This window comes from Equus quagga, chromosome 17 (genome assembly GCF_021613505.1).
Source record: "Equus quagga isolate Etosha38 chromosome 17, UCLA_HA_Equagga_1.0, whole genome shotgun sequence".
NCBI classification, from domain to species: domain Eukaryota; kingdom Metazoa; phylum Chordata; class Mammalia; order Perissodactyla; family Equidae; genus Equus; species Equus quagga.
In genome coordinates, this window is record NC_060283.1 from 9,426,763 (window position 1) to 9,451,141 (window position 24,379).

The 24,379-nt window shown below is 49.3% G+C and overlaps 2 protein-coding genes across 2 annotated transcripts; both read left to right on the forward strand.

Moving 5' to 3' along the window:
* The first annotated feature begins 1,406 nt into the window (after positions 1-1,406).
* Positions 1,407-12,534, forward strand: TUT1 (terminal uridylyl transferase 1, U6 snRNA-specific). The gene is made up of 9 exons (XM_046643587.1): positions 1,407-1,564; positions 3,111-3,301; positions 7,560-7,875; positions 8,062-8,162; positions 9,185-9,654; positions 10,267-10,376; positions 10,542-10,652; positions 10,821-10,913; positions 11,337-12,534. The coding sequence occupies exons 1-9, from the start codon at positions 1,483-1,485 to the stop codon at positions 12,485-12,487; spliced, it is 2,625 nt and encodes an 874-aa protein (XP_046499543.1). The 5' UTR covers positions 1,407-1,482; the 3' UTR covers positions 12,488-12,534.
* Positions 12,535-13,626: 1,092 nt separating this feature from the next.
* On the forward strand, positions 13,627-23,092 carry EEF1G (eukaryotic translation elongation factor 1 gamma). Its single transcript, XM_046643588.1, has 10 exons — positions 13,627-13,770; positions 14,873-15,031; positions 15,726-15,789; positions 15,946-16,088; positions 16,761-16,904; positions 18,274-18,403; positions 18,838-19,042; positions 22,240-22,412; positions 22,505-22,629; positions 22,856-23,092. The coding sequence occupies exons 1-10, from the start codon at positions 13,627-13,629 to the stop codon at positions 23,012-23,014; spliced, it is 1,446 nt and encodes a 481-aa protein (XP_046499544.1). The 3' UTR covers positions 23,015-23,092.
* The last annotated feature ends 1,287 nt before the right edge of the window (positions 23,093-24,379 follow it).

Consider the following 24,379-nt stretch of genomic DNA (forward strand, 5'->3'; position numbering starts at 1 on the left):
CATTCAAAGCAGTTGGGATGAGCTGGTTCTCTGCAAAGCTGGTGGCATCCATTGGGGGTGGGTGTGTGAAGGTTCTTCTTGCTGTGTTTTCCCAACTCTTAACTTCCCTCTCCCTTTTACTGAGGGAATTCTGGGAATTGCTAGAGGCCAGGGCAGGATGTAGTCCACCTTGTGGGATACTCCAGGATCTCTAGGATACAACACCTGGCTCCGTGTTGTATTTGCACAGAATACTGCTTCAAGGATCCCCAAGGCCAGCCTCAGCAACTGTCTTGATGTCAGGGCCCATGCTAGTGCTGTTTCCTGCCTTTTTAGGTTTGGGAAACATGACTGAGCTGGGCCCAACAGGAGGAGCACCTTAGGAGAGAGAACAAGAAGTTAAGCCTACTACATGCTCTTTGGAGATGGGGAACAACCTTGCAGTTGTGACTTGCTCAAGGTTACAGACCTTGAGATGACTGCCTCAGGTCCACTCCTCTTTCCACAGTCCAAAGTTGTGGGCTGATCAACAGCAAGAGCTGCTTAGCCCATCAGATAGTCTCCTCCATCTCATGGTCTCTGTCCCTAGGGCCTCCCCAGTTCCCTTACTCTCTCCCCGTCCTGAGCCAACACCTCAGTGATGTCGGGAGAAGCTGACCACTATCCCAGTGTGGGGCAAAGCAGCATCCTCCAATGTCTTCACTTATATGGTGGCCACCGTAGTAGGTTCCATCGCATGCCTCGAAGTGGGCCCGTGGCTCTGGCGCCTCCTGAGGACCCTCCGTGCAACCCACTATTGCGGAAGGAAAGCCCGGCTCACCAGGATTGCAGCGATCTGGCTGTGGCCCCGCAAGATGGAGTCCGCAAGATGCCCGGTGGGGGTCTAGCTCCCCAACCAAGGCTAGGAAGGGGTCGCAGAACACCCGTTTCGGGGGAGGATCGAGGGCAGAGGGAAAGAGTAACGCCCTGAGGAGTTCGAGAATCCAGGGGCAGCCCTGGGCTTCGTAGAGGCTGCTCATCCTCCGCCTTTATTCGCTAGGTAATATAGGGTTGAGGATACAGCCGCGCAGGGCTCTCCTGTCGCCTGAAGGAGGGCACAGCCTGGCCACGACCACCCAGCGAGGAAGCGGCCGGCTGTCAAGAAGCTGGCCCCGACCGCAAACCGGCGCCTGCCTTTGTGGCTTCTGTTATGAATATTCACGATTCTTTCGGCCAATCAACGCCTGAACAGTTCAGAGCACACCAATCGGCTTACCGCATGCAGATAAGCATCGTAGATGGGCCGCTTTTCCTAAAGCCAGTTAGGTTAACACAGTCTGGAAACGGAACCCTGAGTCGAAGAAGCTTGGTTTCCTTCCGGAGGAGTGTGCCCGCGCGATTGGCCGGTGCTACGTCACTTCCTATTGAACTGGCGGAAGTTGCTTCCGAGCGCGTTGCGGTTTGTAGGAGTCGATTCCTGTGGTGGCAGGAGTGGTTGCATTTTGTTGGTACTGGAGAGTCGCGATGGCAGCGGTGGATTCGGATGTCGAATCGCTGCCGCGTGGGGGTTTCCGCTGCTGCCTCTGCCACGTGACTACAGCCAACCGTAAGCGGTGGCTAGAGAGGGGGGTGGCTGTGGGCTTCGTCTCTGGGTCTTAGCGAAAGTTACGGTTATAGATCATAGTTCTTGTCAAGTCAGTTGGTAGGGTCACTCACCTCCGTTTTCACTCCGCCCGTCCGAAGGGATTAGAGAGTGAGCAAAGTCCCACCACCTTACTCCGCTCCTTCCCGGTGTCCGAAATCTCCACGACGAAAGCCTCGTTATTTTATTCCCGCTTTAACCGTCATCTATTGAACATTCCCTATGTGCCTGCCAGGCTCTAGGGTGGGGAGAGGGTATTCAGAGATGAAGGAGCTCTCCATCTAGAGATGGAGACAATTTCAGTGCTCTACAGATATGTTTGGAGAGCTGTGGCATCACAGAGAAGGTAGTAAGTCAGGGAGGCCCTACAGAGGAGCTACCCAAAGGCAGAGATGGGTGAAGTAGCATGGCTTGCACGCCTGAACGGTGGGTTTGGAAAAGTAAACGAAGTCCTTGTGTGACTGCGCAAGGGGCTCAATGAAACCTCAGATTCCACTTTTGAAGTTTGAAATCCTGATCTTCCATAAACAGGATCTTCTGTTCTTTTTCTTTGTAAATGGCACTATTTGTACTGAAGGGCAAGCGAGAACTCCAAGATAGTCTTCCTTGGCCCCACATCTACATTGGTGACATCAAGCAGCTGACTCAAAATATAATAAAAATCATAATAGCAGCAAATTTTTCCCACATTCACCATGTGCCAGACTCTCTGCCATGTGCTATATGTGAATAATACATATGTAGTAGGTACGATTATTATCTCCCTTTTTTTCTTTTTTGAGGAAGATTAGCCCTGAGCTAATTACTGCCAATCCTCTTTTTCCTGAGGAAGACTGGCCCTGAGCTAACATCCATGCCCATCTTCCTCTACTTTATACGTGGGACGCCTGCCACAGCATGGTGTGCCAAGGGGTGCCGTGTCCCCCACCCGGGATCCAAACGAGTGAACCCCGGGCCGCCAAATCGGAACATGCGCACTTAACCACTGTGCCGCAGGGCCGGACCCTATTATCTCCCTTTTGTATCTGAGGAAACTGATGCAGAGAGAGGTTAAGTAACTTCCCCAAGATCTCACACAGTTTGACAAAGCTGGGGTTTGAACTTGGGCAATGTGACTTCAGATCCTGCACTTGGAATCTCTACACCATACCCAGAGATGATCCATGGGGAATAGTCTAGGGTCCTGATTTATTTAGTTCTTTGTATGACCTGGATAAGTTACCTGTTCATTTCTTTACAATTTGCAGATACTCCTCTACCTAGCACTTACAGATGGTTTAAGAAATTCTTGTAGTGTAGCCATTTCTCCTGGGAACTACTTAGAGAGAATACCCTATAAAGACAAATGGACAAGAGAGGAAGGTGAGAGGAGTCAGAACTTTGTGTATTCAAAGGTCACACTTTCTCTGGCTTTGAAGGATCAGTAGGATTTAGGCACACAGAGAAGAGTCAGGGAGTAGGTACACTGAAGAGTAATTCAGATGTTTTTGTGTCACATTTGTCTTTGCAGGACCCAGCCTACATGCCCACCTGGGAGGCCGGAAGCACCGGCACCTGGTAGAACTAAGAGCTGCCCGAAAGGCCCAGGGACTTCGAAGTGTGTTTGTCAGTGGCTTTCCCCGGGATGTGGATTCTGCTCAGCTCTCTGAGTACTTCCAGGCATTTGGATCTGTGGCCAGTGTTGTCATGGACAAGGACAAGGTAGAGTGAATGGCTCTCCGGGTAAAGAATGAGTCAGGTGTGCTGCATATCGAAAGAAACAAGAGAGAGAAGCCAGCAGCCTGTTTGAGCTGGTGTCTAGTGTGGCTTCTCGGTGGACACTTCTTCAGTACGTGGGCTAATCCAGCGTTGTGAGCCCCTCCCCAACCCAGCCCCTGCTTGGATTTTATCAGTTCACCAGATTTAGTCATTGGGGGACTTGTTCATCATTTATTTCTTCCATCAATCTTTTATTTGCGAAATATTTACTAACTGCTAACTTTGTAACAGGCACTGTGCTTAGAGCTGCATTCTTATTTTATTTTTTGTGAGGAAGATTGGCCCTGAGCTAACCTCTTTGCCAGTTTTCCTCTATTTTGTATGTGGGACACCACCACAGCATGGCTTGACAAGTGGTGTATAGGTCCGTGCCCAGGATCCAAACTCACAAACCCCAGGCTGCTGAAGTGGAGCGTGCGAACTTAACCACTACACCACCAGGCTGGCCCCTAGAGCTGCATTCTGAGTAGTGATAGGATATATGCGCTCCCTCCTTGCACAGAGCTTACAGTTTAGTGGAGAAAGTAGACATTCAGTGAGTAATTACAGTGACCACAACTTTGGGAGATGTCTCCTAACCCTCCAAGAGACTGGTTGATAGCCCAATTAGCAGTTTAGTAACTTACACTGAGAGGTACTGATTATCTGGTCAGAACACCCTGTCCTCTGGACAGTGCTAGACAAACAAGCTTGTTCTTGGTGGTCCTTTTTGTCTTGCTTCCACGCAGACCTTTTGTCAGTTTCTCTGTAATCTCTTGGAAAAAGTTCACTGTTGTGGTGCTGTGTTCTGTGGTTATACTGTATTCTGAGACTGCCCTCTAGTTCTGAAGGGGTGGCTCAGGTGATCCCAAATCTCCTTAGCAGCCCAGGTCTTCTCTTAGGATAGGGTGGGGTCTGTTTTTCTTAAGAGATTGCAGTCAGCAGCTGACCCACAATGGCTTCAATAAAAGGGGTTTAATTGTTCTCTTGGAACAAGAAGTCCAGACCTGAGCTGTCCAGGGTTTTCCTGTTTTCCTGCTCTGTCATTATTGGTACGTGGCTCTCACTTCAGAATTATAATAATGCTGCTTCCACATCCTATGGCAAGAAGGGATAAGTTGAAGGGCAGAGTATAAAAGATATGGTCAGCTGAGCTGAATCCTCCTCCCTTTTCTTTATTTCCCGGAAGGATACCTTTTCCAGAGGCCTCTTCAGTAGACTTCTGCTTATATCTCATTGGTCAGAACTCTATTGCATAGTTACCCCTAGCTACAGGCAAGCCTGGGAAATGTAGCTTTTTTTTAGCTGGGCACTTTTCCCTTCTGAACAAAAATTGGGGTTCTGTTAGTAAGGAAGAAAGGGAGAATGTGTATTGGTGGGCAGTTGGCAGTGTCTGCCTCAGGTTACTTCTTCAGAAAGCTCAATGTCCCCATTTTTGGTCATATTTATTTCAGTTGTAAAGAATGGTCTTTTCCTGAACTTAAAGTTTCTGAGGCTTTTAATTATTATAACAATAATGATCAAAATTTTTATTGAGCAATTACTATGTACAAATTAGTGCTAAGTACTTTATATACAATATCTCATTTAATCTCCACGACATTTCCTTGAGGGAGATCATCGCTGGAAAGTTGGAGATTTGGGGGTTTGAGCCCCTACTTGGGAGGCAGTTACAAGTTACTTAAGCTCTCTGAGTTTTATTTTCTTAATTTTTAAAATGGGAATAATAATACATACTTTTTAGGGGTCTTATGAGACTTAGAAATAGCTTCTACGAACAGCTTGGTTTATAATAAGCCCTCATTAAATGGTGACTAGCTGGGGGTGCTGCTGTTGAGACGAGATGAATGTCCAGGATACAGGCTTCTGAATCTGCTAATCCCTCCCTCCCTAATGCCTTCCGTATGCTTCTTGAGAGAAATATGTACACAGAGACAAGGCCAGGCATAGAGACACCTAATTTCTAGCTGGGGCTTTGGTTGCACACTTGGAGTTGAACTGCAGCCTGGTGAGCCGCGTGATTCCTCGGAGTCAGAAGATTGGCCTGGGCAGGTCCAAGTGGTTGCCTTTCTCCTTGGTTTCACTTTGGTTCTTTGCTCTCTTTGGCATAAAAGTAGAAGTGAGGGTAGGAAGGGCACACGAGTGATATCACACAGCATAAAATTCATCCTTTTAAAGTATACATTTCAGTGGTTGTGAGTATATTTACAAAGTTCTGCAACGATCACTACTATATAATTCCAGAATGTTTCATCACCCCAAAAAGAAACTGCATACTCATTATCACTCTTTCCCCATCCATAATTCAGGCCTGTGTGCTGGGGAAGCCGTCCCCCCAGTTAATTTTTTTTTTTTTTAAGATTTTATTTTTTTTCCTTTTTCTCCCAAAGCCCCCCTGGTACATAGTTGTGTATTTTTAGTTGTAGGTCCTTCTAGTTGTGACATGTGTGATTCTGCCTCAGCATGGCTTGAGCGGTTCCATGTCTGCACCCAGGATTCAAACTGGCGAAACCCTGGGCCGCTGAAGTGGAGTGCGCAAACTTAACCACTCGGCCATGCGGCTGGCCCCCCCCTCCCCCAGTTAATTTTTTATATGGTGTGATGTAGGGGTCTAACATTATTCTTTTGCATGTGGCTATCCAGTGTCCCAGCACCATGTGTTGAGAAGCCTATTCTTTCGCCATTGAATGGTCTTGGCACCTTTGTTGAAAACAGTTGATGATAGATATACGGGTTTATTTCTGGAGCCTCAACAACATTCCCTTCATTGGAATGCCTGTCTTATTGCCAGTACTACAATGTCTTGATTACTGTAGAGGGTATCTTTTCTTTTTAAAGATTGGCACCTGAGCTAACATCTGATGCCAGTCTTCTTTCTTTCTTTTTTCTTCTTCTCCCCAAAGCCCCCAAGTACACAGCTGTATCTTCTAGTTGTGGGTCCTTCTGGTTGTGCTATGTGGGACGCCACCTCAGCATGGCCTGATGAGTGGTGCCATGTTCGTGCCCAGGATCCAAACTGGTGAAACCCTGGGCCACTGAAGTGGAGCACATGAACTTAACCACTCAGTCATGGGGCCAGCCCTGAGGGTACCTTTTTATAAGCAGGATGAGGCTCGAGCTTTACCACTGAAGAGAATATAAAAGAATAGTGAACTTTTGCCACAAAGCAGTCATATTTTTTCCTGCTCCTGCTAACATTTTACCTTTTAAAAAAAAATGGCCTAAAGAATTTCATTGAACTCAGCCAAATCAGGGGCCGGCCTGGTGGCATAGTGGTTAAGTTCGCTCACTCTGCTTCGGCGGTTAGGCATTCACCAGTTCAGATCCCTGGCTCGGACCTATGCACCACTCATCAAGCCACACTGTGGCAGGCGTTCCACATATAAAATAGAGGGATATGGGCACGGATGTTAGCTCAGGGCCAATCTTCCTCAGCAAAAAGAGGAGGATTGGCAGCAGATGTTAGCTCAGGGCCAATCTTCCTTAAAAAAAACCCACAAAAAACCCCAAAAAACAGTAAATAAGTGAACTCAGCCAAATCATAGCAGCATGCTGTCATATCGCTGTTATTCCTAGATGGTAAATTTGTCAAAGATAGGGTTTATGTGTTTATATTTATGTCTGGCACAGTGCTCATTACATGGATTCTTAATGTTGAGAGTCTATGGGCCGGCCCCATGGCCAAGTGGTTGGGTTCTTGCACTCTTCCTCGGTGGCCCAGGGTCCTGCCAGTTTGAATCCTGGGTGTGGACATGACACCGCTCTTCGGGCCATGCTGAGGCAGCATCCCACGTGCCACAACTAGAAGGATCCACAACTAAAAATACACAACTATGTACCGGGGGGCTTTGGGAGAAAAAGGAAAAATAAAATCGTTTAAAAAAAGTCTTTAAAAAACAAAAGAGTCTAATTAAAGCAGGAAAAGTTGGGGGTTTATGAGTCATGGTCTAACAGTGAAATCACATCACTGGGAAGAGGAGGGGACAGTGAAACAGGTCAAATGAGATTTTCAGAGGCAGGCTGGGGTGAGAGTAAAATGTGTGGGATAGAAGTGAGGGAGAGAATTGCTTTTCTAAATATGTTCCCTGTTAGAGAAACATTAAGCAAATATTCTCAATTTATAGGGTGGTCCCCACTTCAAAGATTCTCACCCACTGTGAGACTGTGTGTTTGGATTCTTGGTTCTAAAACCATCATCCCTGCCCCTGTTGTGGTTTGCCAGGGAGTGTTTGCCATCGTGGAGATGGGGGACGTGGGTGCCCGGGAAGCTGTCCTGTCACAGCCCCAGCACAGCCTGGGAGGACATCGCCTCCGGGTCCGGCCACGGGAGCAGAAAGAGTTCCAGAGCCCTGCCTCCAAATCCCCCAAAGGGGCGGCCCCTGACAGTCACCAGCTGGCCAAAGCACTCGCTGAGGCCCCAGACGTTGGGGCACAAATGGTAAAGCTCGTGGGGCTGAGGGAGTTGTCCGAGGCTGAGCGGCAGCTTCGGAGCCTGGTGGTGGCCCTGATGCAGGAGGTCTTCACAGAGTTCTTCCCTGGTGAGTCGCCTCCCTCAGCTGTATCTGTGCCCTGCCTGTCCTTCCCTCCCCAGTGTCTGCACCCCAGTCCCCCCTCAGCTAGTGGTGTTTGTTCGGTTGCTCCTCCACCTTCACGCCCCATTATGTTCTTCTGCCCTCTACTCTTCCCTAATGTCTGTTGACCTTTATTCTCTGCTCGGCACACAGGCTGTGTGGTCCATCCTTTTGGCTCTTCCATAAACAGCTTTGATGTCCATGGCTGTGATCTTGACCTCTTCCTGGATCTGGGTGACTTGGAAGAGCCCCAGGTGAGTGACCAGGGAGGCAGTTGGGAAGAGTCAGTGGGAATGGTCATGTGACTCTGGGCAAACAGTTACCTCTCAGGCCTCAGTTCCTTATCTGTAAAATAGGGACAAGGGGACCCACCTGAAAGGGTTATTGTAATTAGAGAATTGTGAATGTGGCTGGGTATTCAATAGGATAAAAATGAATTGACATGGGATAGATGGCATTTATAACAGGAAAACACCAGATTTCAAAATGGTGTGTATCTTATCTTATTTTGGAAAAAATATATATAAAAGGACATACAGTAAGGCAATTTTGGGGTTAAGTTTTTGCTTCTCTGTATTTTCTAACATTTAATGTACAGATTCTGTTTGTGGAATGGGAAAGGGTTATTATTTTTTTAAAAGCCTTTATTTTTTAGAACGGTTTTAGTTTCACAGCAAAATTGAGCAGAAAGTAGAGTTCCTGATACTTTCTGCCCCACAAAAGGGGTTATTTTTAAAATAAAATTTCTTTTATCATTCTGTCTACACACCATTTATATTTTCTGAATCATCGAGAGTAGGTTGCATCCATCATGCTTCTTTACCCCTTTCTATTCCAGTGTGTAGCAGCTAAGAACCAAGGTGTTCTAGTGTAGGACCACAGCATGATTGTCAAGTTGAGGAAGTGCTACACTGGTACAAGTGTACAGCTTTACCAGACTTTAATCTACAATGCGTTCTCCAACCGGGTCAGCTACCCTGACAATGAACTGTTGTGTTGTCTCTTTAGTCTTCTTTAATCTGGAACAGTTCCTCTACCTTTTTTCTCTTTGGTGACAATGGCATTTTTGCAGAATACAGACCATTGATTTTATGGCATTAAAAGGTTATTTTTAATTTAAAAAAATTGTGAGGATTAAATGAGTTAATATATATAAAGCCCTAAGAATAGGGCCTGGCACATAAGCAGTAAGTAACAGATATCTCTTGGGGATGGGAATGTTCCTGGGTTGGGGGACAGCAGGGGAGGCACTCACTCAGCTCATTTCTATCCCCAGCCAGCCCCAAAGGCTCCTGAGTCTCCGTCCTTGGACTCGGCCCTTGCATCCCCACTGGATCCTCAAGCCCTGGCTGGCACCCCAGCCTCCCCTCCAGACTCGCAGCCTCCAGCTTCTCCTCAAGACTCGGAAGCCCTGGACTTTGAAATCCCATCCTCCTCCCTGGCACCCCGGACTCCGGACTCTGCTTTGGCCTCTGAGACCCTCGCCTCTCCCCAGTCCCTGCCTCCAGCCTCACCACTGCAGGAGGACCGGGGCGAGGGGGACCCAGGGAAGTCTCTGGAACTAGCAGAGGCCCCGACTGGGGAGAAGACAGAGGGTGTAGCCATGCTGGAGCTGGTAGGATCCATTCTTCGGGGCTGTGTCCCTGGAGTGTACCGAGTCCAAACTGTGCCCTCTGCCCGACGTCCTGTAGTCAAGTTCTGCCATCGGCCTTCAGGTCTCCACGGTGACGTCTCCCTCAGTAACCGGTACCTTTGTTTAGCGGGGTGGTCGGGGAAGGCCAGCTGAGCATTCAGAGGTGGCTGAGGAGGGAGCCCTGGTGTGGAACCGTCCCACACCTGCTGGGCCTCAAGGGTATCCTTGTTTGGTCCCGTCCCTCTTTCTGCCACTCACCTCCTGTCTGGCTTCCATGTCAGTGGTCGTAAAGTGTGTTTCTCGGAATATTATTTTTAAGAGATTTAGAAAAGAGTTACATGGTTGAATATGTTTGGGAAATGCTAAATTAAACACACAGGTTTCTCCCTTCCCTGCCTCTCCTCCACTGCCATCTTCCCTCTCTTTCTCCTGTCTTCCCTGTCTCCGTCCCTTTCTGTCTGTTTCTTTGCATACTAAAGGCTCTGAGTAGCCTTATAATACCATGCTCTGTGAATGTCGAAGACATTTTTAGAATGTAGTGTTTCCCAAACATGTTTGACGGTTTGTACACCCTCTCATAAGATCAATGTGTCAGCACACACTTTGGAAACCCTCTTTTGGCCTTATTCCAGCTGGTCCCCAGCATGCCAGTCTGGAATGAGAGCTGGGGGTGATAGGTTCAGAGGGTTCCCAAGCCCTGACACCCCTGTCTCCCTTTGTCCCAGGCTGGCCCTGCATAACTCCCGCTTCCTGAGTCTCTGCTCTGAGCTGGATGGACGAGTACGGCCCCTCGTGTACACCCTCCGCTGCTGGGCTCAGGGTCGAGGGCTGTCAGGTGAGAATGAATCAGGACAGACTTGGGGCTGGGTTGGTGTTGAGGCAAAGGCAGGGATTCAGGGAGAGAAGGGTGGGCAGGTACAGGAACCAGGGTTGAGAAAACCACCAAGGAGGGGATTGGAGGCACCTCTGTTCTAATTGGCATTATTGATTATTTACCCAGGGAGTGGCCCCCTTCTCAATAACTACGCCCTGACCTTGCTCGTGATCTATTTCCTTCAGACCAGGGACCCTCCTGTGTTGCCCACTGTGGCCCAGCTCACCCAGAAGGCAGGTACGGCAGCCCAGCGTCCACCCGTTCAATCTTGTTAGCTTCATCTCTCTTCTTCATCTCACTTAGACACACTAGCTACCCTGGGAATCAGATCTCTCTGTCGTCACCCCTATTTCCACCCCCGTATTCCTGCTTTCAGGCTGACCCTCACCTTTTTTACTTTCATAGGTGAGGATGAACAGGTGGAGGTTGATGGCTGGGACTGTAGCTTCCCCAGGGATGCCTCGAGACTGGAGCCCAGCACCAATAAGGAGCCCCTGAGTGAGTCTGGGGAGCCCGGTAGAGGACTAATAAATGATGTTAATCACAATAGTAGGAAACATACCTCACACAGTCACTGTGTGCCAGGCATGGTTCTCACAGCAACCTCATGCAATAGCTAATATTGTTACTGCCATTTTACGGATGAAGAAACCACGGCTTGGAGTAATTAAGTGGCTTGCCCAAGGTTACACTGTTAGCAAGGGGAAGGAGCAGCATCTGGGGCAGGACGCTGCTGGGGGCACGGGGAGAGAGGTTTGACTTCTTGTGTATAGGGATCAGAGGAGCCTGGCTTCTGGGTACTCCTCTGAACCCCTTGGAAAGGAAAAGGAAAGTCCTCCAGAGGGAATGGCCCGGGTGCAGGGCTTGTCTCAGCTCTGGCCTTCAGGTAACCCCTTTTCCCTGGTCTTCCTCTTGCTCCAGGTTCCCTGCTAGCCCAGTTCTTCTCCTGTGTCTCTTGCTGGGATCTTCGTGGCTCACTGCTGTCCCTGCGAGAGGGTCAGGCACTGCCTGTGGCAGGGGGCCTGCCCTCTAATCTCTGGGAGGGTCTGCGCCTCGGCCCTATGAATCTCCAGGATCCTTTTGACCTGAGTCACAATGTGGCAGCCAATGTGACCAGCCGGGTGGCCGGGCGGCTACAGAACTGCTGTCGAGCGGCAGCCAATTACTGCCGAAGCCTCCAGTACCAGCGTCGTTCCTCCCGGGGTCGGGACTGGGGGCTGCTCCCCCTCCTGCAGCCCAGTTCCCCTAGCTCCCTGCTGTCTGCAACACCCATCCCCTTACCCCCTGCTCCCTTCACCCAGCTCACTGCTGCCCTGGTCCAGGTGTTAAGGGAAGCATTGGGGTGTCATATAGAACAGGGCACCAAGAGATTGCGGTCAGAGGGAGGTGGAACTGGGGAGTCTCCCCAGGGGGGGACAAGCAAAAGATTGAAACTAGATGGACAGAACAAAAGCTGTGAGGAGGGGAAGGAGGAGCAGCAGGGATGTGCAGGGGACCACGGCGAAGATGGTGTAGAAGAAATGGTTATAGAGGTTGGAGAGACAGGGGAGGACTGGGCCATGTGGAGCCCTGTGCAGCCAGGGGAGCCGCCCCTGATGACCAGAAAGCATGTAGTCGCTGGAGAAGAAGGGCCGTCAAGCCATGCAGCGCTGGCAGAGCAGGGGCCCAAAGGACCTGAGGCAGCCAGAGAAGGGTCCCAGAGTGAGACAGGGAAGGGAGCGTCGCTCTCCTCAGTGAGCTGGCGCTGTGCCTTGTGGCACCGAGTGTGGCAGGGGCGGAGGCGTGCACGGCGACGCCTGCAGCAGCAAACCAAGCAAGGAGGTGGAGGTGGTGCTGGCACAGGAGCAGAGTGGCTGGCGACTGAGGCTCGGGTGACCCAGGAGCTGAGAGGACTGAGCAGTGCTGAACAGAGGCCAGAGGCTGAGCCACTTCTGACCTTTGTGGCGGCTGCCTCCCAGGCTGACCACACTCTCACTGTGACCCCACTCCAGGATGCTCAAGGCCTGTTCCCTGATCTCTATCATTTCTTACAGGTTTTCCTCCCTCAAGCACTTCGAAATCTCCTCAAGTGAAGACAGGGCCCTAAAGGGCAATAAAGCTGCTAGTTTAACAAACACTACAGTTTTCCTCTGATTTCCACTTGGTAATAATCCTGCCCCTACCCAGTACTTCCTCTCCCCAGGCCATAACGCAGCCTTCTCAGAGGGCTTTTTTGGCCACTTCGAGGTCTCCCTGTTCCTCCACCGCAGCAGCCTGTTTCGTTCCTTCCTACCGTTTATCGCAGCTGCAGGGAGTGCCCAGGACGTGTGGGTCTGGCCCCTGGAGCCCACTCAGTTCTTGAACGATGACATGCTGGGTGGGTGGGTTGAGCAGGATCTGTGAGAGGAAGCAAGTTAGCCTCCACATTGACCTTGCTGCCCAGATTTATGAATGGTGACAGGGCCTGAAATTTGGGTTCAGGGGTCTTCATTCTCTCACTTAGGGGAATTCATCCTGTTCTCTGGTAAATTGGGTAAGAGATTTTTCAGACCTGAACACGGGCAAAGGGCAACCCATCAGAATTTGTCTGAAACTGTGAGCCCCCTTGAGTGACGGGAGGTGGAAGGGGTATGGCTGGGTTCTCCCTTAGGCTCCTCCCCTGTCGCAGGCTTCAGGACTAAGTCCCCTTTCTTTTCGCAGTAGGAACAGCATCCCAGGGCTGCAAGGCGGTTTATGGGAGGAAATCCCACTTTTAGAGGGTTTCAGACCTGGGCGCCGGTTAGATACACGTGCTCTGCTCTAGAAAGCCAGAGCGGGAACAAAAGGAATTTGGCAAGTCGCCACCTCCGCAGGAGTTGTTTCCACTCCTGAGCATCACAATCACGGTGTTAGGGGCTTGGCAGGACCTCCCATCAAGTCACTCGTCCCTGGGCCTCACTTACACTGTGGGCCCCGCAAGCCGCAGGGGGATGCCGACTCGGGGACGCGGCGCCGCACCGGGTTGGCAGCTGTGCCACGTAGCCGCCAAGGGGCGACTTTCCAGCTAGTTCTCACAGTTTCCCCTCCCTCCGCGCCCAGTATCTCCACCTCGGGACTCCGATTGGTGGTACCTGAGGGGAGGGCTAGTCAGGAGCCCCGTTGCGCAGGCGCGATCCTTTTCCGCGTAGGCCAGCAGACCCCACCCCCTTCCCTTTCCAATTCTGTCGCCGCGGGACACCGAACTGTCGTGCGTATGCCGTGTGTGCCGTCCTCGCTTTCCGGCTGCTGTCTCTCCACGTCTCTCCCTTCCCCCCTCCCTTCCCTCCCTGACGGCTTACTTTGCGGCAGCGCCGAGAGCCCCACCCCCTTTCTCTGCGGAATCACCATGGCGGCTGGGGTAAGTTTGCCGGCTCTGGCGAGCCAGGTCACCCTATCCGACGCCATCCTCTGCCCGAGTTGGGTGAGCTGGCGTCAGAGGAGTTCTGGAGCCGAATGGGGAGCTGACCTAGGATCTAGAGACCGTACTGTTGGAGAGCAGGGCTTCCAGGCCCCGGAGGGGAACTGAGGCTGGGGCTCTCGGAGGCCAAAGAGGTGGAAGGGTCTGGGGCAGAGGAGAAAAAAGATGCCGGGTCCTGACTGTCTGGGGCCGGGGAAAGGGGTTCGGGTTCATTGCCGCCTCGAGACGTGGGATCTGGGCAGGTTGACAGAACTTTTGCGACCGTTTTGTGGGACAACAGTAGGGACAGGGTGAAGAGGAGGGTCTTTGTGGGCAAGGACGGCTGGCCTCGGCTGAGGGTCATCCATCAGGGGAGTTCGGGAGCGAGAGGAACCTCCGGACGGTGGAGTCAGACCAGTCGGACCCCCCTGGTCAGGTTAATAGGAGGAGTGAAGGCAACATCAGGGAACTCACTGCGGGACGGGATCGGAAGATGGTGCGCGTGACAGGAAAGGCTTTTTAGGGAGACCGAGTTGATTTAGGAAGAGGAGATGCCGTTCTAGATCTCGGTGGCTATTTTGAGGGGAACCTGGGAATGTCTTGGTCGGGGTTTGTGTCTTAGAGACGAGAGTGATGCTCGGGAAGGAGTGAGCGGCTCAGCAGTGGAGTAGCAGGCACCCGGTAACCATCAATGAATGAAACCCTGGCTCAGGGAAGGGAGGGGCGGATGCTTGGCGGCAGATGGAGTCCGAGGGACCTAGGAGTTCTGGATTTCTTGGAGATAGATTCGAGGAGAAGAGCATGCTTCTCGAGATGTCCTTATGGAAGGTCAGATCTGTCAACAAGCTTTATTTAGCAGTTGGTGTGTTGTTCTGTCCTCTGGTATTTTGGAGGACTCTGATTACACATGACAGGTACTAAGGAATGTGGTTCACCAGGGGGAGTAAAGGAGTGAGTTGAACAGATTGGGGTCACTCAGGGAAGTCCTTCTGGGAGGTGACATTTAGGACTGGGACTCTTCAACTCACGCTAATTTTTTTTTCCTCTCCTCTTTCTGGCACAGACCCTGTACACATATCCTGAAAACTGGAGGGCCTTCAAGGCTCTCATCGCCGCCCAGTACAGCGGGGCTCAGGTCCGCGTGCTCTCCGCACCACCCCACTTCCACTTTGGCCAAACCAACCGCACCCCTGAGTTTCTCCGTAAATTTCCTGCCGGCAAGGTAAGTAGGAAGTGGAGAGGGGCCTTTGGTCCTGAGAACCCGAGGAGTTGTTAAGGGTCTGTCACCCTGAAGATGGCCACCATCTTTAAAAGGGAGCTTTCCATGTTTTCTTTTCCACATTTCAGTGATTTTTTAAAAAAAAACCTTTATTTTGAGGTAATTGTAGATTCAGATGTAGTTAGAAATAATAGAGAGCTATTCAGTGACTTTTTATAAAATTCACAGACTTTTACTTTGTATTTACGTGAGAGAATGAGTTTTGGCTGTTTCAGTGCAAGTAAATCAAGTATCTACTATGAGCAGAATTCTTGTCCCAAGAGGCTTACAGAGATAGGTCACCATGCTAAGAGTAGAAGAGATCAAGTATAGTGTGAGGAACGCTGTAATGCTTTGAATATTGTAGATAGCGATAGAAGACTAGGCTTCTGGCCGTTTGCTTATTTGATTGAGGAGTTTTATATAAATATCTGATAATAGGTAAGACTTTTGGGTTTCTTATGTGAATTCAGATTGTAAGGGGTACCAAGTTATTCAAGTATTTTTGGTTCCTGAGTTCCAGACAGTATCAAGAGTTTGGTTAGCAAGAGTTGTCAGCCTTATATAAAAATTTGTATCCAAAACAATGCAGTTCCCAGGATTGGTTAGTGAGAGATGACTATGTATTTTACTTATGTTTTGTCTGCTTTGTCCCCAGGTTCCAGCATTTGAGGGTGATGATGGGTTCTGTGTGTTTGAGAGCAATGCCATTGCTTACTATGGTAATTTGCAGCGAATGTGGAAATGGGAGGGTCTGGAGGTGAGGGGTCTATGCGCGGGTGAGGGGGAGCCGCAGTGAACAGGGAGAGGACTTTTCAGGGACCTGGATTGGTGTTGGCATGACTCCAACGTTCTGACCTTTTGTTCTGCCTCTGCAGTGAGCAATGAAGAACTGCGGGGAAGTACTCCAGAGGCAGCAGCCCAGGTGGTCCAGTGGGTGAGCTTTGCTGATAGTGACATAGTGCCCCCAGCCAGTACCTGGGTGTTCCCCACCTTGGGCATCATGCACCACAACAAGCAGGTGAGCCTTGGAATGTGGGGAGAAGTCAAGGGCAGGGATTACATCCACTCCTGAGTGTCGGGGAATAAGAAATAAAATAGGTTGAGAAAGATGCCAAGAATATGTGTGTAATGAGAAGACCTAATCTTCGGGGTGAAATTTGGGAGCACTGCGCTCCTGATAGCATCTGGGTTCTTTGTCAGACTCTGTGGACGTGGTGTCTACATCATGCACTGTCAGAGGAGAGATTTCTGCTGTAGGAAGGTTATACCGACCAAATGGTGGGCGAGTGGTTAGAGCCGATGACCTGTAAGATTCCGTCTAGGATCTGAAGATAGAGGACTATGATTGTTGCAATGGGAATGAAGCCAGACTGCACCATGAAGAAATTTAGTGCTGAGAGAGCTTCCTTCGTGATACATTTGCAGTGATTGTAGGAGCTGACTCCAGTGAAACCAGGGGGATGAGCTGGGACTCAGTAACTGGAAAGCTACCTTAGTTGTGTTATTAGGGGGAGAAGGGGAGGGAAAGGGATTATTTTCCCTCTGATCTTGGCACACTAAAAAACAGTAAACGAGTTTTTCATGAAGCTGAGTTTAATTTAAAGGACTGTCCATTCTGAAATTGTGGCACTCTTGCTCTTGAATGTTCTTTAGTTTCTGAATGGTAAGTTGGATCATATTAAATCACTAGGCCACAGAGAACGCAAAGGAGGAGGTGAGGCGAATTCTGGGGCTGCTGGATGCTCACTTGAAGACGAGGACTTTTCTGGTGGGCGAACGAGTTACGCTGGCTGACATCACAGTTGTCTGCACCCTGTTGTGGCTCTACAAACAGGTGAAGTTTATAAAGAATCAGGTTGGCAGAGGGTAGGTGGGGGTTAGAAACTAAGTGACAAGTCTCTCAGGTTACTGTGTGTCCTGCTGAGGACTTGGACGGGAGGGAGTCTGAGATGACAGCTCGTGTCTGGGAATCCCAAGATTGAGCACTATGGCTTCTTCTCCTCCTCCTCTTGAGAAGTTTGGGAACGTTCTCTTGCCCTTAGTTTTTGTTTGGCAACTAAGGTGCTTGGTTTGCTCCCATATTTCTTGGGAAGCCCAGTTGTGCTGAGCTGTGAAGACAGAGGTAGGGATGGCAGCTTCAGCATCAGGAGCTTTTGGAGGCAGAACTAGATTCTCTTCTTGGCTTCATAACTTACTAGTTGGAGGTAGAAGGCTGTGTATGTCTGTGTGTGTGTGAATTCCTTAAGTCCTGTTTTTATCATCTGTAAACTATAAAACCAGGGTAGTAATAATCAGTTGTAGAGGTTATTGGGTCAAAAAAGATGACATGTTGCCGGTTCCTAAATAGCAGCTCTTGACTGGTTCAGGTCCAGAAGAGTAAGGTGATAGCAAAGAGAAAAGCACCTACTTCGTGCCAGACCCTGTGCCAGGGGCCTTCCTGGGATCACCTCAGTGAGTCTTTGCCTGTGTGTGGGTGAGGAAAAATGGAGCCTGCCCAAGGGCATGTAGCTAGTAAGTGGTGGAGTAGAGTTTGAACCCAAGTACTGCAGAACCAGCAGAGATGACTGCGATGTTCTGTCTCCACGACAACATTATTTTTCCTCTGATCTTGGCAAACTAGAAAAAGGTAAATGAGTTTTTCATGAAGCTGAGTTTAATTTAAAGGACTGTTCGTTCTGGAATAATAGTTAGGCTTTTTGCTGTTGAATGTTCTTGGTTTTCTGAAGGTTGATGGTAGTGTGTGTGTGTGTGTAGGTGTATATATATATATGTTGTGTAGTTAATGTAGATAGTTTTTATTATTTGGTAAAATGAGTAATTGATAGCCCTCTGTTGGTCCCAACCTTTTTTTAAAAAAAATTTTATTGACGTGTGAAGTTCAAAAGATTGGAAACCAAGTGTGAAATAGATTTGTAGAAGGAGCAAGGCACCATATAAATATTATTGCTACCAAGTAGATTCCTGCTAAATGGAGGGTGGGATCAAGCATCCATTAAATGGGACTGGACTGGCAAAAAGAGATTAGGAGGTAAATGGGAAGTAGCCCTCCAAGGTAAGATGGTGTTCTGGGGAGCTGCTGTCTGGGAGGTTGAGAGGAAGGTGGTGCTTTGGTGTAGGAAAAAACAAGGGTCTCTCGGCCTCTGGCTTGAAACTCTTCAGGACGTTTCCCTCACTGACTCTGTTTCCACCCTTCATCCTGGCAGGTCCTGGAGCCTTCTTTCCGCCAGGCCTTCCCCAATACCAACCGCTGGTTCCTCACCTGCATTAACCAGCCCCAGTTCCGGGCTGTCTTGGGGGAGGTGAAGCTCTGTGAGAAGATGGCCCAGTTTGATGGTAAGTCTGAGGAGGTTGAGGAGCGTGTGGCCAGGGTTGGGCTGGTTTGTGCGGCCAGGGTTGGGCTGGTTTGTGCCGCCAGGGTTGGGCTGGTTTGCTCCGTCTCAACCCCTGGATTTCCTTTCCAGCCTTCGGGTCATATGGACCCACGGAATGTAGGGTATCACATGCAGTAACTAGTTTGTGAAACTTGTTTTATACGCACATGTGCTCTCATTTGTGTTAATTTGTGTTATATGTAATTACGACGCACGCGTATTTGTTGCTGAGAGTTGTGTTCTTGCTCGGAGATGTCCATTGAGCTGGTGGCAGGGTGCTGAGAGCCTAGATGCCTTAATTCGCCCAGCTTTCCTCCGTTATCCTGTTTGCTGCCTGGTTTTGGAGGGATGTGGAAAGAGGCAGGACACTGACACTTCTGCTTTCCTCTGCACCAGCTAAAAAATTTGCAGAGAGCCAGCCTAAAAAGGACACCCCAAGGAAAGAGAAGGGTTCTCGGGAGGAGAAGCAGAAGCCACAGGCTGAGCGGAAAGAGGAGAAAAAGGCGGCTGCTCCTGCTCCTGAGGAGGAGATGGATGAATGTGAGCAGGCGCTGGCTGCTGAGCCAAAAGCCAAGGACCCCTTTGCTCACCTGCCCAAGAGGTAAGGGTATTGGAGGGGACATGGACCCAAGAAGGCCTGTTTTCGCCTGTGTGTGTCCCCCTCACACACAGCTACGGCCCAGAATTTTAGGTTGTGTATACAAAATTGAAAGGCGTGTTTTAGTTGCAAAAACAGCAACTTCCTGAATTTATCATCAAGAATTGGGTAAATTTCAAAAGTAAAAAGCAAGTTCCAAACACATTTAGTATTTGGAAAGATTGGAACTTCCTTTCTAGCAGAGAAAGTAGGCAGGTACAGAAATCGATGTGGAGTTAAATTGGTCTTTTCCTGCTCGCTAAGATTTGAAATCCCTCTGAATTAACAGAGTGAGAGCTGCAAGAAGGTGCAGGGAGCCTTGTGTCAGCTCTGCTGGGCTGGCTTTGCTGAAGCAGCAGTGACACCACGTCAGAATGGTTTGCTTATGTTTTTGCTGTTTTGATGAACCAGGTTGTATAAAAATTGCTTACTAACAGAAAGGACGATGACCATGTCTACCCAGTGCCTGTCTGGTTCATTGTTTGCAAAACTGGGGGCATTAAACCCCTCAAGGAGAAGGAGATAGATGGGGTGGTCGTCTGTATCCTCTTTTCAGTAAATGTAGGGGTCCTTGGAAGAAAGAATACAGTATAAGGGAGATTTTTGGTCTGACAAAGGTGCGACACCCAGTCCTTGCCCAGTTCTCTTCCATTAAATCTTTCTTCAGTCACTGCCCCAAGTCCTGACAATTTCAGGAAATATGAAGAATGTCTTTTCTGTGGTCACTTTGTTCTCTTTTCTCTCTACTTTGCTCACCCTCTCATTCTACCTTTCCAAAGCCATCCGGCCTTTCACTAGTTTGGTCTGTTAGGGTTCAACAGGGTTTCACCTCCCTCGTTTTGTAATGGTCTTGATATGGGATAAACCAGTGTGAAGGAGCTCACACTGGTGGTGGGCATAATAGCTGTGCTTAAGATTGTAACTTAAAAACATCATAGTGGGGCTGGCCCTGTGGCCTAGTGGTTAAGTTTGTGCGCTCTGCTTCGGTGGCCCAGGGTTTCACCAGTTTCGATCCTGGGTGCCGACCCAGCACTGCTCATCAAGCCACGCTGAGTTGGCGTCCCACAGCACAACCAGAAGCACCTACAACTAGAATATACAACTATGTACTGGGGCTTTGAGGAGGAGAAGGCAAAAAAAGAGAAAAGATTGGCAACAGGTGTTAGCTCAGGTGCCAATCTTTAAAACAAAAACACACAAAAAATCACAGTGCTGGACAGTCACCTTTAGGAACTGCTACTTCCCCATCTGGGGAGCAACTTGGAGTGTAGCTGAGAGCTGTTACTTCTGGGCACTTTGTACAAGACTAAGACGGCTCTGGACGCAGCTGCTTAGATATATTTCGTTTTGAGCTAAAGTGATTTACTTTGAGCCTAGCACAGGGGCAGGTCAAGAGGGAGCAGAATTTTTGGTGTGTGTAAATAAGCTGTGATAACTAACCCAAATTACATATGCTGTTGTAACATGGGTATTGTTAATTATTAGCTAGAGATTTTCACATTTATTAGGTCTCTATACTCTGGGCAGAAAATAAATCAGGCAGTAAAAAAATCTGAAATAAACTTTGCATTTCTTATATGCTTTGTGGATTTTTTTTTAAGATTTTATTTTTCCTTTTTCTCCCCAAGGTGCCCCTGGTACACAGTTGTCTATTTTTAGTTGTGGGTCCTTCCAGTTGTGGCACGTGGGACGTTGCCTCAGCATGCCCCCACGAGCGGTGCCATGTTCGCACCCAGGATCCAAACTGGTGAAACCCTGGGCCACCAAAGCGGAGTGCACGAACTTAACCACTCTGCCACCTGCCTGGCCCCTGGGGAATGTTTATTAATACCTATTGGTAGTGCATCCCCATGGTGCTCTGCTGGCCTGCAAGATGATTTTCCCTGGGATTTTTAATGTCACGAAGGTCATGCCTTCAAAGACCAAGGCTGTGATTTGTCCAGAGTTAATTCTAGTCCTTTTAAGGCCTTTTAGCTAAACTTGTTTCAGGAGCTATTCAGAGCTTATGGTTACTTAGAAAAAATGGATCCACGATCATGAATAATAAAGTTGGAACAGTTTCGGAGGGTGTGAATAAAAAATCCATAGTCCTTTTTGGGTGGTCGAGGTATTAAAGCTCCTCAGATGGGGTCTCTGCTGTGCATTAGGGAAGGAACCTAGGACCTAGATTTGAAGGACAGATTCTCTGCTACATTGTGATTGTGGGCAAGCCACACCACTTAACCTGCCTGTAAAGGGAGGGGAGGTAACTGTCTCTAACTCTAGGATTTGTTGGCATTATTTATGCTAATGAATAATTGAGCCAATTAAACGTTCAGTAAGGGGGGTTAACAGGTGTATAGGACATTTGCAAAAACTTCTCAATAGCGTGACGTGGCATTAAATGAACAAGTTGTGTAAGGCACAAAACTGTGTGCGTTATCTTTGCAAACTCACCAGTGGGAAATAAATTATCTTGTTTGCTGGCATTGCAGGTGATTTTCTTCAGTTAGCATGTATTTTTATAATTGGAAAGGAAGAAATAGAACGCCTACCATGAGGGGAAGGACCTCTCCTATACTGTTGCTGGCATTCTTGGCTCATCGTGTCAAATTGCTTCAAAGATACTGAAACCCAAGGGTTATTCAGCATCTGAACTTGTTTCTGGGCAAAATGACTAAAGGATATGGGTGTAAGATTTGGGGTGGAGGCCCTTTGAAAATGTTCACTGCTTACATTGCTGTCATATCATAGTGTGTGTAACCCGAAGAGGCCTGTGGTGGGGGAAAGAGACTTGGGTGAGTCAGTAACTGAATGTGACTCATGGAAAAGAGCCCGGGGAGGGGCTGCCCAGGAAAAAAAGAGGAGGCCTCCTCACCCTGCGTCTCCACCAGGGGGCAGCAGTTCGCCGTGCCTTTCCTGGGGCAGGTCTCCTTTGAGCCCCACCTCTAAGTGTCTAGCATACTCAGTCTGGGGGTAGGGAGCGAGAGAGTACCTTAGGCCCCTGTTCATGCCCTTCAGCTCACAGGCCTCATTAGGTTATACACATCTGCCAGACTCTTCCTTTAAACCAGTACGTTTTAAGCGAAAAGGCCCTTAGGTTCTTTTGGCATGGCAACCCTTTGTTGCCTTAGTGTAGCACCTTTTCCACATTGACCTCCTTGGTTTTTTCCTCCATTCAGTACCTTTGTGTTGGATGAATTTAAGCGCAAGTACTCCAATGAGGACACACTCTCTGTGGCGCTGCCGTATTTTTGGGAGCACTTTGACAAGGATGGCTGGTCCCTGTGGTACTCTGAGTACCGCTTCCCTGAAGAGCTCACCCAGACCTTCATGAGTTGCAACCTCATCACTGGTGAGAAGAGGGTGGGTCTGGGAAGAGGGAGGGAGGACAAGGTAGTGGGTGATGTGATTCCCAAGGCTGAATGTTCTCCCTTGTCCCTTCAGGAATGTTCCAGCGATTGGACAAGCTGAGGAAGAATGCCTTTGCCAGCGTCATCCTCTTTGGAACCAACAATAGCAGCTCCATTTCTGGAGTCTGGGTCTTCCGAGGCCAGGAGCTCGCCTTTCCGGTGAGGAAGGTGTAGGGTTTGAGGGTGGGGCCAGGCTTCCAGAAGCACACTCCTTTCTTCCTGGACTGACGAGCATTCAGGAGAGTCCAAGGGATGTGTACAGAAAGGAGTTCATGTTCACACGAATCCTCGGCTCTGATGACATCTGTCTGAGCTGGAAGTAACAGGTGTGAGACAGTATCGGATAACCTGACCACATCCTTCTTACCTGGCTTTTTCTCTCCAGCTGAGTCCAGATTGGCAGGTGGACTACGAGTCATATACATGGCGGAAACTGGATCCTGGCAGCGAGGAGGCCCAGACGCTGGTTCGAGAGTACTTTTCCTGGGAGGGGGCCTTCCAGCATGTGGGCAAAGCCTTCAATCAGGGCAAGATCTTCAAGTGAACATCTCTTGCCACCGCCCAGCTGCCTGCACCTGCCCTTCAGGGAGACGGGGGTCATTAAAGGAAACTGAACATTGAACCCTTTCCTGTCCTGCCTTCTTTGTGAGTGATGGCTTCAAGAGGGAGTAGCTGTATGGAAGCAGGGTGTTTTCTATGCCTGGTGTACCTCCCTTGGCAGGAGAGAAATCTTCAGAAGAGCAGGGAGAGAGGCCTCGCCTCAGTTTTGATTTTTATGACCCTGCCTCCTACTGTGATGGGACTGTCTTCTATCTGGGAGATTTTGGATGCTGTTAGGGTGGGTGGTGACATGGGGCTTTGTAATGACCTAATTCCTAAGGATCAGATTCCAGACCTTCCCCAGTGAAGGGAGAGAACACCAGTTAATGATGTCAGAGCTAACATACGATGGGGCACAGCAAGCAGAGGAACTTTACGGTTTCCCACAACTGCCCTGTGAGGGAGGAAGGCGGTGGTATCCAGGGGTCATAGTTTAAATACTTAGAACAAGCAGGAAGGCCAGGCACAGGCTACTCGGAACAGACGCTGGCCCGTTGGCCCTAACCTGGCTGTGGATCCTCTGGGATAGCCCTACTTGTTAACAAGGAAGTAGGGTTCAGAGATATAAGTAACTTGCCCGTGATCACACATCGTAAGTGCTAGAGGCAGGACTTTGAACCCCGTGGGTGTCCCTGAAGCCTATTGCTTCCTGAATTGTAGCTCAGTCCTGAATATCATCTAATAAGCTTGCTCAGACCAGTGATTACTCTTTTTTCTTTTGAGTTTACTTTTTATGATACCCTTTTCACAGATTCTTGCCTCTGCTCTGTCTTTTCCGAAGACCATTAAAGATCTCCCTGTAAATTTAAGGGCTCAGGTGAAACTGGAAACCTCTAATTTGATTCACTTTTTGAGACACATGCAGAAACAGTCCTGACTCTGCCTTTGGTCTCCAGGTTATGGTTTTATGTGTGGTTCCTTTCTCCCACCCTCTTAGTCTATGCACAGAGGGAGGCTTTTGGCTTGGGAGGGTAGGAAGGTGCTTTTCCCGGATACAGACGGGGCTGGTAGCTTGTGAGGGGCACTAGGGCTGTAAGCTAGCTGGGTCCCTGCAGCTGCAGTTGGGGTTCTGTGAACGAATGGGCAGAGGAGAGTTGTGGTTTGGAATCCAGCTGAGCATTGATGGGTTGGTTCTTGCTCAGAGTCTGCCCCCTGGCAGCTCGTCTTGAGTTGGATCCAAACTTGCTACCTGTCTTGCTTCTGAGCAGTCTGGGCCCTTCTTGGATAGGATCTAAAAGTGCTAGGTGCTGGCTGGGGTGTGCCCTGAGCGGGTTGCTGGGGCCTCACCAAACCTGTCAGACTCCCCTCC